Source organism: Aythya ferina, assembly GCF_964211825.1.
Source record: "Aythya ferina genome assembly, chromosome: Z".
Lineage (NCBI taxonomy): Eukaryota > Metazoa > Chordata > Aves > Anseriformes > Anatidae > Aythya > Aythya ferina.
In genome coordinates, this window is record NC_140299.1 from 81,574,999 (window position 1) to 81,590,287 (window position 15,289).

Below are 15,289 nucleotides of genomic sequence, written 5' to 3' on the forward strand. Positions count from 1 at the left end.
ATGAGCAGGATTAAAAACTGAATGCACTTAGCATCTCATCTTGTTAAATTCATTTCATAAATTTACTATGGGATTTTAATTGGATGAAAAAATGATTTTTCATTAAGAAATCTTGAGATGGGCTGTAAAGCGAAGTTAGGTCACATTAAACGTGATAGTGCAAATAGTTAGGGAAGAGGTTCGTCATGCATTTAAAAAATCATGCTTTATTTTTTTGTTTGTTTTAAAGCCTTGCAACAGATGTTTATGGCTGTGAATTGGTTCTTTATGCCTGTGTTAATACACCTGAAAAATGAATAGTCTCAAGAAATGAGGATATTAAGTTCATTGTGTGTGTGTTGTTGTGTCATTCATTGTTTTGGGCTTTGTTGTGTTTTTTTTTTTTTTGTCCTTTATAGTCTAATCTGTAGGATAATTTCTGTGGATTTGGTGGTGTTAAGAATAGTGATTTGATGTAAACATGCTTATATACAGGTGCTATATGGAATTATAGGATACCAAGACCTCCAACATCTGAGGAACCTGCTCAGTCATCATGGATAAAATATATTTACTAGAGATGTGTCTCTTCCATACTGTCACTTCTTTGACAGTTGTGTAGCATATAAAAAAGTGGTCAAAGTAGCATGTAACCAAACCACCAAAACCACAGAGGTTTTAAGGAGGTAATTGGAGTTAGTGCAGCAGTGCTACACAGCTGGGATAGAGCACACAAAACGCCACAAAAGAAAAACCTTTGGAAGCAGAAACAACATAAATGTGATGCTGTGGCTGGATTAGTTTAGCTGAAATAATTCTTCAACCTGATATAATCTACATGTATGGCATTTTATGTCACCATGCAAACTGACAGAAGCAAACTTCCTGTATGTAAAGCGCACTCTTAATAAAGACACTGTATGGGTCACTTTTTATTTGTAGTGCCCTTTTGAAATTAGTGAAATCGTGTTAGCAGATAGCTACCAAAAAAAAAAAAAAAAAATCATTTTCATTTACTATGTTCTTAATTACAAATAACAGTAGATTTCTGAAAGCCGTAGAATATAATTCTAATTTAATACAAGTGTAAGTAAAAGTTTAAGTAGACTTGATGACTGGAAGGAGAAACATTTGCGGTTGATGATTCTCTTTCCTGTCTAAGGGTGTTCAAGTATATTAATTTTTAATGTTAACTTCCTGAACTATTTTACATTCATATTTTTAACTTAGAATCACAAGACACAGTGATGTGTAGCTTCACAGTAGTATTTTGCATGGATCTGCATATGCTACTTCTATTCCCTAAAGTACATATTCTGGGAGTAGAATTGTACTGCAAAAGTAGTTGCCTATAAAAGGAAGACTTCATCGAACAATGTAGTATATTATTAGTATTTTACTTCTTACATAGTATATTACTTCTTAACTACATAGTATATTACTTCTTACTGTAAGGAAGATGAGAGTAAAAGAGGTCTCCACATTTTCCTTTTCTCCTGAATGCTGATACATGCCTCTCATGAGGACTCTCATTATTTCTGTGTCACTGAACAGGATTTTGAGACACAGAGGACACTTCGGCAATGTTTCTTTGACCTGGCAGTTGTTTGATAATAACTCTGCGCTGAGGCCAGGAGAAGAATTCTATGAAACTTACGGGACTGTGTGCTTCATGGATGGTGAAAGATCGAAGCCAATAACACTACGTGCCATTTCAGATAGAATTCCTGAATTCAATGAATTTTACACTCTAAAGTTGGTGAATGCTTCAGGTATTGTCTTCCATACCACCATTTCCTTCATATCTGGTAGAAAAGAGTTATGTTTAATCAATCAGAAAGAAACCAACACTGGAAAGAGCATTACTTTGAATCGTGTCTTGATACCCTATACTTTTCTGGTAAGGTTTTAGGTTTTATTTTTTTTTTTAATCTTGATTTCCATATATAGGGAGAGTTAGTTCCCAAATTGCTGTTAAACACATTTTGGTGATCTGAACTTTAAAAGGGATACCTCTTCAGATCAAGAGATCTGAATTTCAGATGCATAGCTCTCCATGCACAAAATATAAAACAAAGATACTAACAAAGAAATAACAAAGTTCTTAAAGGTTATGTGTGTCTCCCATAATAGAGGTTGCTTTTTTTTTGTTTATTTCCCTAGAGGAGGTAAAATACTTGTAGTTACCACTTCACATGACTTAAATTACAACTTTAAATTGCTACTGACACATTTCCTAATCTGGATTAATTCCACTTTAGTACTATTCTTGGTCTTCTGTTCCCTGATGCAAGTGCATATGTGCATTGGCCTTTCCTATAAGTGAAGTCCATACAGATGTACAAAAGATTTCCTGCTTATAATAGGTAGATTGCTGTTCACTTTGAACACAGAGATTCTACATTCACAACATGATCTTCATATCATGAATTATTACTGTGCAAAGATAGATGACTAACACCAGGACTGGGCAGCAGTTTTAATACACAACTGCTTACTGTTTTTACAAGGTATTTCTGTATCAACAGGCAAGATTTTGCCATTCCTGTAAGTCTTAGAGTAATACAAATTATTGAATTTGAATTGAATTTGGCCCCCATGCTTATCAAACGAATCAAAGGTAACCTACCTCATTGGCTAATTAAGAAAAGATGGACCTTGTCATGTTTTACCTGAAAGACATCTGTGTGTTTTGCAGCTGAAAAATAGTACGTGGATTTCTTTTCTACTGAAATTACATCAGCACAGTGTTTTAAGGATAATACAATTAAACTATGTAATTTTCAAGTTAGTTCATTTGCTATAAGTCCAGGGGATCTTAAAGGAAGATTTGAGTCTTTTTAGAAACTTGTTTTATTATAAAAAAAAAAAAAGTACTTTGAAACTTTTTTTCTGATCATGTTATTTAATCGTTAACTTTTACTCTAACTTCTATTACTTAGGTGGGTCTCCTGGTCCCGGTGGTCAGTTATCTGAAACCAGTCTTACTGTAACTGTCATGATCCCTTTCAATGATGACCCTTTCGGAGTGTTTGTTATAGATCCAGAGAGCCAAGAGAGAGAGATAGTGGAAGATACTCTTTCTGAAGATGACCTTTCCTATATTACGGACTTCACCATATGGAGACAGCAAGGCACCTTTGGTGTTGTCCGACTAGGTTGGGAAATACTGTCTAGTACCTTCCAAGCCGGACTGCCATCAATGGTAGATTTCTTGTTGCTTGGATCATTCCCAAGCTCAGTACAATCACAGCCCCACATGAGGCGCCATCACAGTGGAACAGACGCTCTGTATTTCAGTGGAAAAGAGGATGCATTTGGCATTATCGGTCCTGAATACCCATACAATGGAAATAATGCAGTAACCAATTTTACATTTTCAGCGTGGCTAATTCCTAATGTCAGTACAGATGGCTATATCATTGAAAAGGATAACGATAACGGGACTTTATATTACGCTGTGAAAATTCAGACAAATGATTCTCATGTTTCTGTAGTGCTTCATTATACAGCATTAGGGTCCAATATGACATATATGGCTAAAACATCAGTCATGAAATACCTGGATGAGAATACTTGGCTTCACCTTCTGATTACTCTGGATGAAAGTATAATTGAATTTTACATTGATGGAATTCAAGTTCTGGGAGGAATGAAGAGTCTAAAAGGAGAAGCGATTCTTGATGGTGAGCCTTCACTATTTTTCTCTGTATATAAAGCTCTGAAATGCATAGTCTAGCCACTTCAAAGGTGGAAGCAATACACTGAAATGATTATATCTGTCAAGTTAATTGAAAGGAATGGATAAGAATTCTTTGAGGATTTTCAGGAAGCCTATGGGAATTATGTGTGAAAGTTCTAAAAAATTCAAACCGCTGCAAAGTTGAGTAAAAATAGAGGACTATTAATTGTATGATGCACTATTTTATTTCTGCTTTTAAAATTCCAGGTGGAAGTTTAAGAAATCAATTTTTCCATTTGTACAAAGAATAGTGCTTCTGCAGTTAGTAATTTCCATCACACTTGCAGTACTGTAGCTGAGCTGAGAAAGGTGTTTTGTTTTTTTTTTTTTTCCCCTTGGTTTCTAGAACAAATATATGTGAAATGCAATAATGCTTTTATTGCTAGAAGGATATGTCTGTGCTGTAAATTTTCTGTGCTGTAAATTTTCTTTATTAGTGGAGATGGCATATGCTCTGTCTGGGGATAACACAATAGTTAGGCAAGTATGCCATCTCTCTCCATTGAATGTTGGTTAATACACAGTGGTGTGCATAGCAGCCCAGTTTTTCTAAGCATCCTCCACTTTGTGCCCTGGGACTTTTATCAGTTCCTGTGGTTGCTCATCTCTAGCACTGCCACTCAGTGACATATGTATGACAATACACTGAAGAGCACAGCTTTTGTTTGTTTGTTTGTTTGTTTGTTTTCTTTTGTTTTCTGAAAAACAACTGAAAACAGCTGATGTGTGTGTTTTAGCACAAGAGAATAGCATAACATGGTACAGAATAGGATAGAGTAGGAATGAATATGAGGCTAGAACTAACAGGATGAAAAGCTTGGACAGCATAGGATGGAATTGTTTGGCCTGTGAGGACTTACCTGTTACACTGAGATGAGGCTCCTGATCCTCCTGATTTTGGATCTCAAGATCAATATGATTCCTAATCCAGGGACAATGAACAGTTTACCATTGCTTTTTAAGCAAAACAGGTAGTCAACTGCTGACTATTTCATATAAATACAATAACATGAGAAAATATTATCATTTCCTTCTCAGGTCCAGGAATAGTAAGAATTGGAGCAGGAATCAACGGCAGCAGTAGATACACAGGGTTAATGCAGGATGTAAGGCTTTATGAGCGTAAGTTGACACGAGCAGAGATCTATGAACTTCATGCAACTCCTGCAAAAAGTGATGTCCACCCTGTCTCTGGGTATTTGGAGTATCGGCAAGGAGAGACCAATAAATCATTCATTGTGTCTGCAAAGGATGACAAGGAGGAAGAAGGAGAAGAATTATTCATACTAAAGCTCATTTCTGTGCGTGGTGGAGCTCGAATTTCACAAGAAAACACCACAGCAAGATTAAGGATACAGAAAAGTGATAATGCTAATGGTTTATTTGGCTTCACTGGAGCATGTATCCCTGAGGTAAGGTAGTCATAATAGAAATTGTAGGTGACATTTCAGGCACAGAAAGCTAAATGGCAGGACCAAGTGACCTGAACAAAGCCTTGATTTTGCAGTGTTTGCTCTTGTGGTTAAGCAAAGTTTTCCTAGGATTTGGAGATGCATATGTTCTGTTAACACAACCTTAGTTCCACTGGGATTTACTGTATAGTTTCAAAAATAAAAATAAAAATGCTTTTGTTAAGAAAATTTAGTTTACTATATAAACTGAAGGCTAAGACTTATTTTTTTTTTCTAGAAGAATATTTTACCTTCACTTCTGTTACATTTGATACTGAGTTACCAGTTAAAAGTAAGATTTAATTCTCTTTTTTTTTTTTTTTTTGGAGAATGGATTATTGTGAAGATTTTTATTTTAGTTTTCTGTGTCACATGATGTGTTTGAGACAATTTTGCTAGAGATCATGCAATGACAGTGTTATGGATTTTTCCACCTTCATTTGCTGTCATAAACTAAGTTATAATTTACATATGTTTGACGTTAATTGGTTGATTTAGTAGTGTTGTTTTTTTGTTGTTTTACTTTTAACAGATGAAATCTTATTTCAGCGGTATCCATTCTATATGCGGAGTGTACACTTGCTACTTTTTGAGGAAGCTTGAAATAAACATAAATCATTCTTTACTTCTTTAATCAATTATAAGGGGGAATAACATGATAGCTATCTCTATTGGTATTGGATTATTTTGTAGGAAAAAAAAAATCCAATATAGTTTTAATTTGGGAACTCTTACAAGCTTTAATTACATTCGTTTTTAATCAAAGTGCTTATGATGTTTTTAAAATAACTATCTTGCCTGAGTGATAACTAGTTTTCAGTTTGGTTCAGTTTGCTTTTTATGTGCCAACCATATGCTATGATACTAGATTCCTTCAGGTTCAAGTGCCTCTGATACACTGTGATGCCACAGATCATCAGCCAACCATGAAGAAAAATTAAAAATTTATATGGCATGTTAATTGTTTTGCACCTATCTTATGTCCATTTCACCAGGGAAGTATTAGAGCTCTTAGCAGTGATGCGGGAACACAGCATTTTTTTACCAGTAGTTTATCTGTGCATATCTGTCTACTAGGCAGCTGAAGTCACACGCAGTATCTATTACAAAGCAGCCCTGAAATTTATCTAATGCATAAGATAGCTTTAACCTTTCCAGTAACTTCCAGATAAAATTATTTTCTATGTTAATTTTATGAAGATTATTTTCTAAAATAGAAGGGCAGTACCAATTCAAGCTTCGTTCCAGAGATGTGAAGTTGTTGCTGCAGAAGTCATGTTATCTGTGAAGATACAAAATTGTAAGGAGGACAGTAGAACAGAAAAATCTGTTTTTCTGAATGATGATGATATAGTTTATTTCTATCCATACTGTGTCTGGTTAGGGAAAGTGCTGATCCAAATCTTTCTTTAAATAATTGCTAAGGAAAATTACAATATTGACATTAATATAAAGCAATAGTTTCAGTTGCTTTTGGCAGGTACATTTCAAGCATATTGATTCTGTTTCTGACACATGGTTTTAGGAAAGGGGTTGTGTTCAGGACAAACTGCAGTGTATTGTTGTTATTTGTTACCTTAGTAGTCCTCAGGGAGGCATCAGACTCTGTTGTAAATTCCACTAGGATTGTTCTGATTGGCATCAAGGTCAGTTTCAGTTTCCTAACACTCCAAAAGAGCTGAAAGTAACATGACAGCAATTTTTTACTTGAAAAATGGCATTAAATATTTTGACATTAAATATTTCTGGCATTAAATATTTTCATGTTATCTAATGAAATTGCCTTGATTTACTTTGACAGTAATAAATGTTCCAAATTTTTGCTTTCTTCCAGACTGCTGATGAAGGTTCCACTATATCCTGTGTTGTGGAGCGTACAAGGGGAGCCCTAGACTATGTGTATATAAAGTACATTATCTCACAGGTTGATTCCATTGGCATTAATTACTCTGTTACCGATTTTTCTAATAGCAGTGGCACTATCACATTCCTTCCTTGGCAGAGATCAGAGGTAAACCCTACCTTCCTATTAATTATTCATCCTGTCCTTTACAAACCTCCTGGAAAATACCTTCTGAGGGTGCTTGGCTGGTTTTCATACTAGAGAGTGTTTACTTCACATGGCTTTTGTTATTATTTATTTTTTTTTTTTTGCTATTTTTTGTTATATATTTATATTTTCTTTCTTTCCTTTTTTTTTCCATCCCTGACAACAAGAAAGTGTTATTTGTAGCTCTGTGCATACCTCAGTTCAAAAGTCACCATGTGTGCATGTACATATTAGATATATGTACATATACGTAAAAAATATTAACTGTATTTATGTGTGTGTGTACGTATACTTTTAAAAGTGTAGATAGTCCATGTACTTTTGGAACTGGAAAATAATCAGGTTTGATCTGAGTGTTGTAACTCAAATTTATGTCCACAACAATTAAATAGACAATAGTAAGATTCATTGCTGTTCTTGCACTCAAGGCTATCCAGGTTCTGTCTCCTTTTAAATTCAAAATCAGAAACGGGAGATTAAAGGTGTTCTTGTAACAATAGCTGTTTTGAGTCTCCCCGAAATGATTACTGTCTGCTTCAATCTACTCCTCTGCATAAAGTGTGCAAGCAACTGGAACATAAGGAAATTATTCAATATTCTGGCCTTAGAGACAACTGAAATTGGTAATCAGAATTGCATATCTGAGTAGGGGGAGAGAAAGAGAACTGATGCATAAAGAAAGCTTCAGCTGCTTCTGAGAAAGCTTTCTAAAAGTGTTATGAAATTCCTTACTGGAATTAGAGGAATTAAAAAAAATAAAATAATAATAACAAAAAAAAGGAAATACCAGGATAACTGAAGAGTAGGAATTCAAAGCTACAGAGGCTCACAATTAAAAAATGATGTGGGAAGATTGAAGGTCCAAAGGAGGACCAGAAAGATGACCAAAGAGCTGGAGAACCTGTCCTCTAAGGAAAGACTCAAGGGGTTAGATCTTTTCACCCTTTAGGAAAAAGGAGACTTTGATCCCATTATTACAGAACCTAAAGGGCAGCTGTGGAGTTGACAGGGGCTCTCTCTTCTCAAGGAACCACAGAAGACAGAGGGCAAAGAGTACTAAGACTGGGAAAGGTTTTGGCTTGAAATTTTTTACAGCTACTGGAACAACTTCCTTAGGGACAAGGTTGGGTTGTCCTGACCTCAGCATCTGGGCCAGGGCAATCCCAAGCTGGGCAAAGAAAGCATTGAGAGCAGCTGTGGGGGAAAGGACCTGGGGGTGGTGGTTGACGAGAAGCTTGACGTGAGCCAGCCATGTGTGCTGGCAGCCAAGAAAGCCACCTGTACCCTGGGCTGCACCAACAGCAGCATGGGCAGCAGGGCGAGGGAGGGGATTAGAATATAAGGAGGAAATTCTTCCCTCAGAGGGTGGTGAGGCCCAGGCCCAGGCTGCCCAGAGGAGCTGTGGCTGCCCCATCCCTGGCAGTGCCCAAGGCCAGGCTGGATGGGGCTGGGGGCAGCCGGGGGGTGTCCCTGCCGATGGCAGATGGGTGGAATTAGACGGTCTTTAAGGCCCTTTTCAGCCCAAATGGTTGTATGGAAGATGTGGACTGAAATCTACTGAAGGCATTTGCAGGAATCCCAGTGACTTCACTAGAACTGTGAATCTGGATAATCTAATGACTGGCAAAAGCGTGTGGTATCTGAAAATAGTTTGTTCGTGTTATAATAGTTTGTTCATTCACCTTTATTTCTCTGTGAAATTATATTACTGCATTTCATACAATCATATATAGCATAAATTTCCAAATCTTTGGCAGCATAGACAAGGCCCACATTACTCTATCTAATGGCAGACAATGGCTGGTATAGCCTCTTGCTACACAGCTTACTGGTCCAATGACTGCCTACACACAGAGGAGCTAATATGCATGGCTCTGCATGAAACAGACTGGTAGCAAGCTGCTCTTCAGGTGGGATATCCTACGGGACTTTCAACTGACATTTATAATCTACTCATTACTATGCCTCTAAATATGATCAGCTACTTAAATGTTTTCTTCTATATGTTTGTCTAACTGTATCACGACATAAAGAAAGATGGAATTTTCTGAAGTGAATGTTAGCGTGTTTAGAGCAAGGTTGTGTTAATACATGGTATGATCCACAATTCGAAGTGTCAGGTGGTATAATAAGCTCAATTTATTTGCTCTCTAAATTGGATTAATCACTGTAATGTCTCTTCATAAGCATGATTTCTAAAAGATTTTTCAATTTATCAGATATTTCATGTTCAATACATGGAAATTAAACTCCGCTTTTGTGAAGATATACAAAACCAACCAAACAAGTATTTATCATCATTTATTTATGTAGTTTGAAACAATTCAGAAAATATGCCTTCCATTTCCAGTAGCTTGGAAGCATTGTTTGTGGAAAGCATATTCTAGACATAAAATGTTATCTTAGAAATTAATTGAAATTATGTGGAGAGCAAAAAGATTGTTCTTTACTTTCAGAACTATACAGCAGATACAGCTGTATAGTTCTTTGAATTCTTTGACTAATCAAAGAATTCAGTGAGATAGGCAGGTTCACAAAACTCGCAGTGTTTCATGTTGCATGGTTTGATTTCTCCATGATTTGGTCCTTCTCTAGGTGTTAAATTTGCATGTTATTGATGATGACATTCCGGAGCTAAATGAATATTTCCGTGTGACATTAGTCTCTGCAGTGTCTGGAGATGGGAAACTAGGTTCAACTCCTACCAGTGGAGCAAGTATAGATCCAGAAAAGGAAACTACTGATATCAGCATCAAAGCCAGTGATCACCCATACGGTAACAATCATGGGAATTATACAGCCTTGTTTCAGATTATTGTGTAGTTGTTTCTAGTCAGATGAAAACTTTGCTTGGTCATAATAGTTGAGGAAGCAATCTCATATATTCCATTTTATCTAACTTGAATTAATTCATTGTTTATATACATGAATGAATGCTGAGTTACTTTTCTTTGATAATTTTACAAATTGGCCTCAAATCTTCCCTGACCAAACAAGCTGTGATTCACTTGTGCGGGCAAATAAAGGATCTGCATGTAGTTGATCCCATCCAAATTTTTCATCAAATTAGAATTCCTGACAATGAGAGTCATTTCACCATGTGTCTTGTACCAGTAAATACACAAAATTGTGGCCCGTGAGGCTCTTTTGGGAAGAGAAGATTTTATTATTGTGCTGTGCCTGTATCAAGACTGACAGGAATATCAGTGAGAGAGGGTAAGGCACATAGCACATCTCTGGAAATAAAGTGATTGAGGCTTAAGGGTATACTGGTATAAGTGGTTTTTAATTTCAGAACCATCACAAGATACATTATCAATCATTTTATTTAAATTGTTTATCATCTTTAAAATTTCTTACGAAAAGCCATATAAGTAGTAATTCTTGTCTTTCAGGTCTGCTCCAGTTCTCTGTGGGGCCACCTCCTCAGCCAGGTGATAAAATGATTCTTCCAGCCTCTTCTGTGCCCCATATTACTATTAAAGAAGAAGTTGGACACGTCAGATTACTCGTAGTTCGTGCACAAGGCCTTCTTGGAACAGTTCTGGTGGAATACAGAACAGTGCCAGTAACAGCTTTCAGTCCCAAAGATTATGAGGTATGGCAATTGCCAAGGTGGTATAATTGTTTTGGAATTAATTAGGGTTATTTATCATGGAGATAGCCTTCAGTTTGACTACTCTAGCCCAGCTATGATTCTTTCACAGAAAGACTACTTTACAAGGTGATGTGGCAAATGAATATGTAATATTCACTTAAAAATATGCATTGTTATTTGACTTCTCCATTCTTTTCTCTGCAGTAAGTTGCATTGTCTAGGAAAACCCTCTGGTTTTGAACTTTTTTTTTTTTTTTTTTTTTTAACAGAGTTTTCAGTGTAGCAATATGTGAGTTTTGCTGTTGTTACAGACCATATTATTCAAGGGCATGTACAGGTTAACATTACGCTTGTACGTTTGTACATACTGGGATTTGTATATGCCTAGCAAAATAACCTGCATGTATCTGCATTTGCTTGTCCAACTGATAATTTGTGCAGAAAAATAAGAAAAATATACATGAATGCAGATGCTCACCAGTATGTCGATTTAGACATCTTTTTTTTTTTTTTTTTTTTTTTTTTTTTTTTGTAAAACAGATTCATCAGATTTCTTTTAAAGCTTAAGTGAGGAAAAGTAGATGTTTTGAAAAAGACAAAATGAAGGTTCTTTTTCTTTTTTTCATATGGATGGAAATATTAGACTTGAACAAAAATATGAAGAGCTCTTATATTGCAGGCTGTTGTGGGTACACTGGAATTTCAGCCAGGAGAAAGATACAAGTACATTACTGTTAACATCACTGATAATACCATTCCTGAATTAGAAAAGACATTTAAAGTGGAGCTGTTGAACCCAGAGGGAGGAGGTAAGGCACATATATCAGTCCCTTAGTTGTATTTTCATGACCTTTACTCATTCATAAAAATCTTGCCTTAGCATTATTTTCTATGTTATTTCTGAAAACAAACAAAAAGCACCTCTACATCCCCCTCCCCCCCCCCCCCCCATACTTCCCTCTCCTCCATACAGCTGTCTTTTGTCTTAGGGAAGAACTCTTCCTCAGTTCTCTTCTTAATCCTTGGTGGAAACAACCAGATCCCATAGCAAGTATATTATTACCATGTATTAGGGAAAGTGCATTACTGCCATCTGTTAGGTCATCTAAAGGCAATTGCTGCTTTTCACTTTATATAACTTCATGGTTGGTAATAAGGAGTAAAATAATGCAAAAATATATTAGCAATACATTGCATTTCAAAAATGTTGAATATTTATAAAATATTTAAGGCTAAACAGTCAAAGTGGTTTTTTTTTGTTGTTTGTTTTGTTTTGTTTTTAAATTTGTTTTGTTTTTTGTTTGTTTTGTTCCGTTTTTCTTCCACATGAGCGAAATCAGAGGAACCACAATACATAGGTTAAAATGGATTACAGCAGTAATAGGCTGTGGATGCTGAGGGCCATAGGGAGTTTGCTGAGCAGTAGCTGCAGAGATAGCTCATAGATAACTGTAAGAACAAGACAAACACTTGAAAAAATTATTGGTTTGAAGGACTAGTCTGAAGGGATGGCAAAGCATAGTGGTGCTGCCACATAAACCCCTGAGTACCTTACAGACTTTTTTTTTTCCATTTGAGAAAAATTTTAAAGGAGATTGTAAAGCTTGTTGGAGGAAAAAGTAATTAGAAACACTGACAGCTATAAATTGATTTTTTTAAAAACTGATGTTATTTTTTTAAACAATTCAGAAATTGCGAGTGTGGTCCCTTCTGGGAAGTTGTATCATGTTTCCTTGAATTAATCCATCTCTCTGCTATGATTGTATGTGTCTATGGTGCAATATGGTCTCAGTGATTCTTTTGATAAAGTCTTGGAGACTTTTCATATATTTTGTCTTTTTAGTTGAATAGTTGTTTTGTTAAAAGGAGTCAAACTTTTCTCTTTCAAATCGTTGTGACAGAAAATTTACAACTAACTTTACTAATCCAGTAACTAGATAGCCTTTTTAAAATGAGCCCTCTTTTTGCCCTTTCCAACACAAGGACAAAGCTTATGAAGTCCCCATTAGTTAAGCTTTCTGCAGATTTTCCCAACATTTTCACTTGGTGAGAAAATATTAGAATAAGGGGCTTGAGGGACTTTATCCCCTCCCCCTGTATTTTATTTTTTCAATTCAAATTCCTCCATGACAAGCCTCAGTTAGGAGTGAGAAAGGGGAAATACAAAGAGGGGGCACAAAGGGGGAAAGAGAGGAAAGACCAAACTATATGTATGTGTTTTCTTTCATTCTGACCTCCCACTGCTATTTCCAATGTCATAAATTAAGTAAGAGGTGGCATATGTAAATCTTTTTTAGTCTTTATGAGAACTCCTGTACTCTTTCAGAACCAAAGTTGATACCTTCCTAGAGTGCTTCCCTCTTTTTTTCCTGTTGTCCAGAATTGTTTAAATTTCTCTTTGCTTGCGCTCTAATTTATAAATGTATATATGTGTATATATCTGTATGTCTGTCATCTTAAAGTTGCTGAGCTCTTTAGAAATGATGGCAGTGGTAGTGGTGATGGGAACGTGGATTTCTTCCTTCCAACTGTCCATCAGCATGGTAAGCATTTTGGATTAATCTTTATTTCTTTATGCTAACTGTAATATCCCTCATAAATTACTCTACTGACACAGCTTATCATAGTGTTATTTTGCTTGTGGTTTGAGGTGATTAATTTAGGTATATCATAGAGATCTGTCAAAACATTCTTTCCCATTTTAAAAAAAGGTTTAATTTCAACAGCAGTCAATGCTAACTAATACGGGAGATAACAGCTTCCCTATCTTCAAAGCTATATTTTTATAGAACACAATGTAGTTATTCTTGAAGTAGTTCATAAAATTAGCCTTGTTTGACAACTATAAAATTTTCTGGAGAGCAAAGAGGAGAGAAACTTTTTAAATTTAAGGTAATTTAAAAATTACCTGACTGTGCATTTTGATACTTTCTTTTGCCACTTGCTTTATGCTTTGATCTCTGCATCTCAAAAATAATAAAAAATAAGTGGTTTTAGCTTTTTTTTCTAAAAGAATGCTTTGATTATTTTTCATTTTTTGAAGTCTGTATTTTTGTCACAACATACAGAAAACAAAGATAATCTTGAGAAAATTAAAAACATACAATATGCAGAAATAAGATGAAAACAAAAACACCTACTAAGAGGGAAATGATAATGATGGTGGATTTTGAATTAAACCCTAGAGACCTGAAAATATTGTGTTAGCACCCATTATCGAAATCAAATAATTTATTCCACAGTGACAGCCTGATTTTCTGTTTTATTCGTACATACAAAGGAGTTCAGTTTGAACCTGAGAGTATGTCTGTGGTTTAACCACTTTTTGGAACTTCCTGGGAAGTGTTGTTTCCTCTTCTGTGTTTCCAGAATTTTTTTTTTAAATGCCAGGCTCTCTCTCTTTCTAAGCAGCAAGCTATCTCACACAAGATGATCATTATAGTAGTAGAATTTCCTGGACTAGCTTTTTCTTTGTTTTTGTTCCAGCTTCAGTTAAAATAGTACCTGCTTTTGTCCTGTCTGCACTGCTTACACTATGTTTTATCACATAACTTTCCCCTACTCTAAATTCTAGTTCATTTTCCTTAATTAGACAAGTAGTTTTATTTCTTATCCTCCCTTAAAATATTTGCATTTTATATGTTGCTTTGGAGTGTTGTTCCATAGAAGGGCTGCCAGGACTGCATTATTAGAAGTGAGTTCCTTATCCATGTGGATAATTATTCCACATTTCAAAAGAAAAGAAAAAAAAAAAAAAACAAAAACACCACAAAATGCAAAACAGCAGAAATATTCCAGTTATGCTTTTCTGTGTGCTTTTTGTAACAAACTTCCTTAGCTGATTTCTTTCATTTAAGAAAAGATGGTATAAAAAATAACTCATTTTGGCACTTGCACTTACAGCCAGCTTGGGAATTGCATCCCACATCGTTGTGACTATTGAGGCTTCTGATGATGCTCATGGCGTCTTTGAGTTCAGTACTGAGTCACTCTCAGTAAATGGAACTGAGCCTGAAGATGGATATAGCAATATTACGTTGCAGGTTAGAAAGTTTTGGGTCTCATATTGCTATGCAGTTGTCTTTCATGTCTATTTTACAGAGCATTCTGCAATATCTTTACAATAAGTCTACAGCATTTTAACTTATCATGCACATTGGTTTTGACATTTTATACTTCACTTTCTAAAGTGTATCTTTCAGCTTAAAACTAAAATCACACAGAATCACAGAATTTCTAGGTTGGAAGAGACCTCAAGATCATCGAGTCCAACCTCTGACCTAACACTAGCAAGTCCTCCACTAAACCATATAACTAAGCTCTACATCTAAACGTCTTTTAAAGACCTCCAGGGATGGTGATTCAACCACTTCCCTGGGCAGCCCATTCCAATGCCTCACAACCCTTTTGGTAAAGAAGTTCTTCCTAATATCCAACCTAAAACTCCCCTGGTGCAACTTAAGCCCATT

The 15,289-nt window shown here is 35.7% G+C and overlaps 1 protein-coding gene across 1 annotated transcript in view; it reads left to right on the plus strand.

Annotated features, from left to right (window-relative positions):
* ADGRV1 (adhesion G protein-coupled receptor V1) overlaps positions 1 to 15,289 on the plus strand; it is a 298,863-nt gene that overhangs the window by 59,067 nt on the left and 224,507 nt on the right. The window contains exons 26-34 of the mRNA XM_084504535.1: positions 1,534 to 1,751; positions 2,922 to 3,665; positions 4,760 to 5,133; positions 7,007 to 7,183; positions 9,818 to 9,998; positions 10,618 to 10,820; positions 11,500 to 11,629; positions 13,283 to 13,363; positions 14,724 to 14,863. Of these exons, the coding sequence (XP_084360661.1) occupies positions 1,534 to 1,751; positions 2,922 to 3,665; positions 4,760 to 5,133; positions 7,007 to 7,183; positions 9,818 to 9,998; positions 10,618 to 10,820; positions 11,500 to 11,629; positions 13,283 to 13,363; positions 14,724 to 14,863 (2,248 nt within the window). The remainder of the gene's footprint in view (positions 1 to 1,533; positions 1,752 to 2,921; positions 3,666 to 4,759; positions 5,134 to 7,006; positions 7,184 to 9,817; positions 9,999 to 10,617; positions 10,821 to 11,499; positions 11,630 to 13,282; positions 13,364 to 14,723; positions 14,864 to 15,289) is intronic.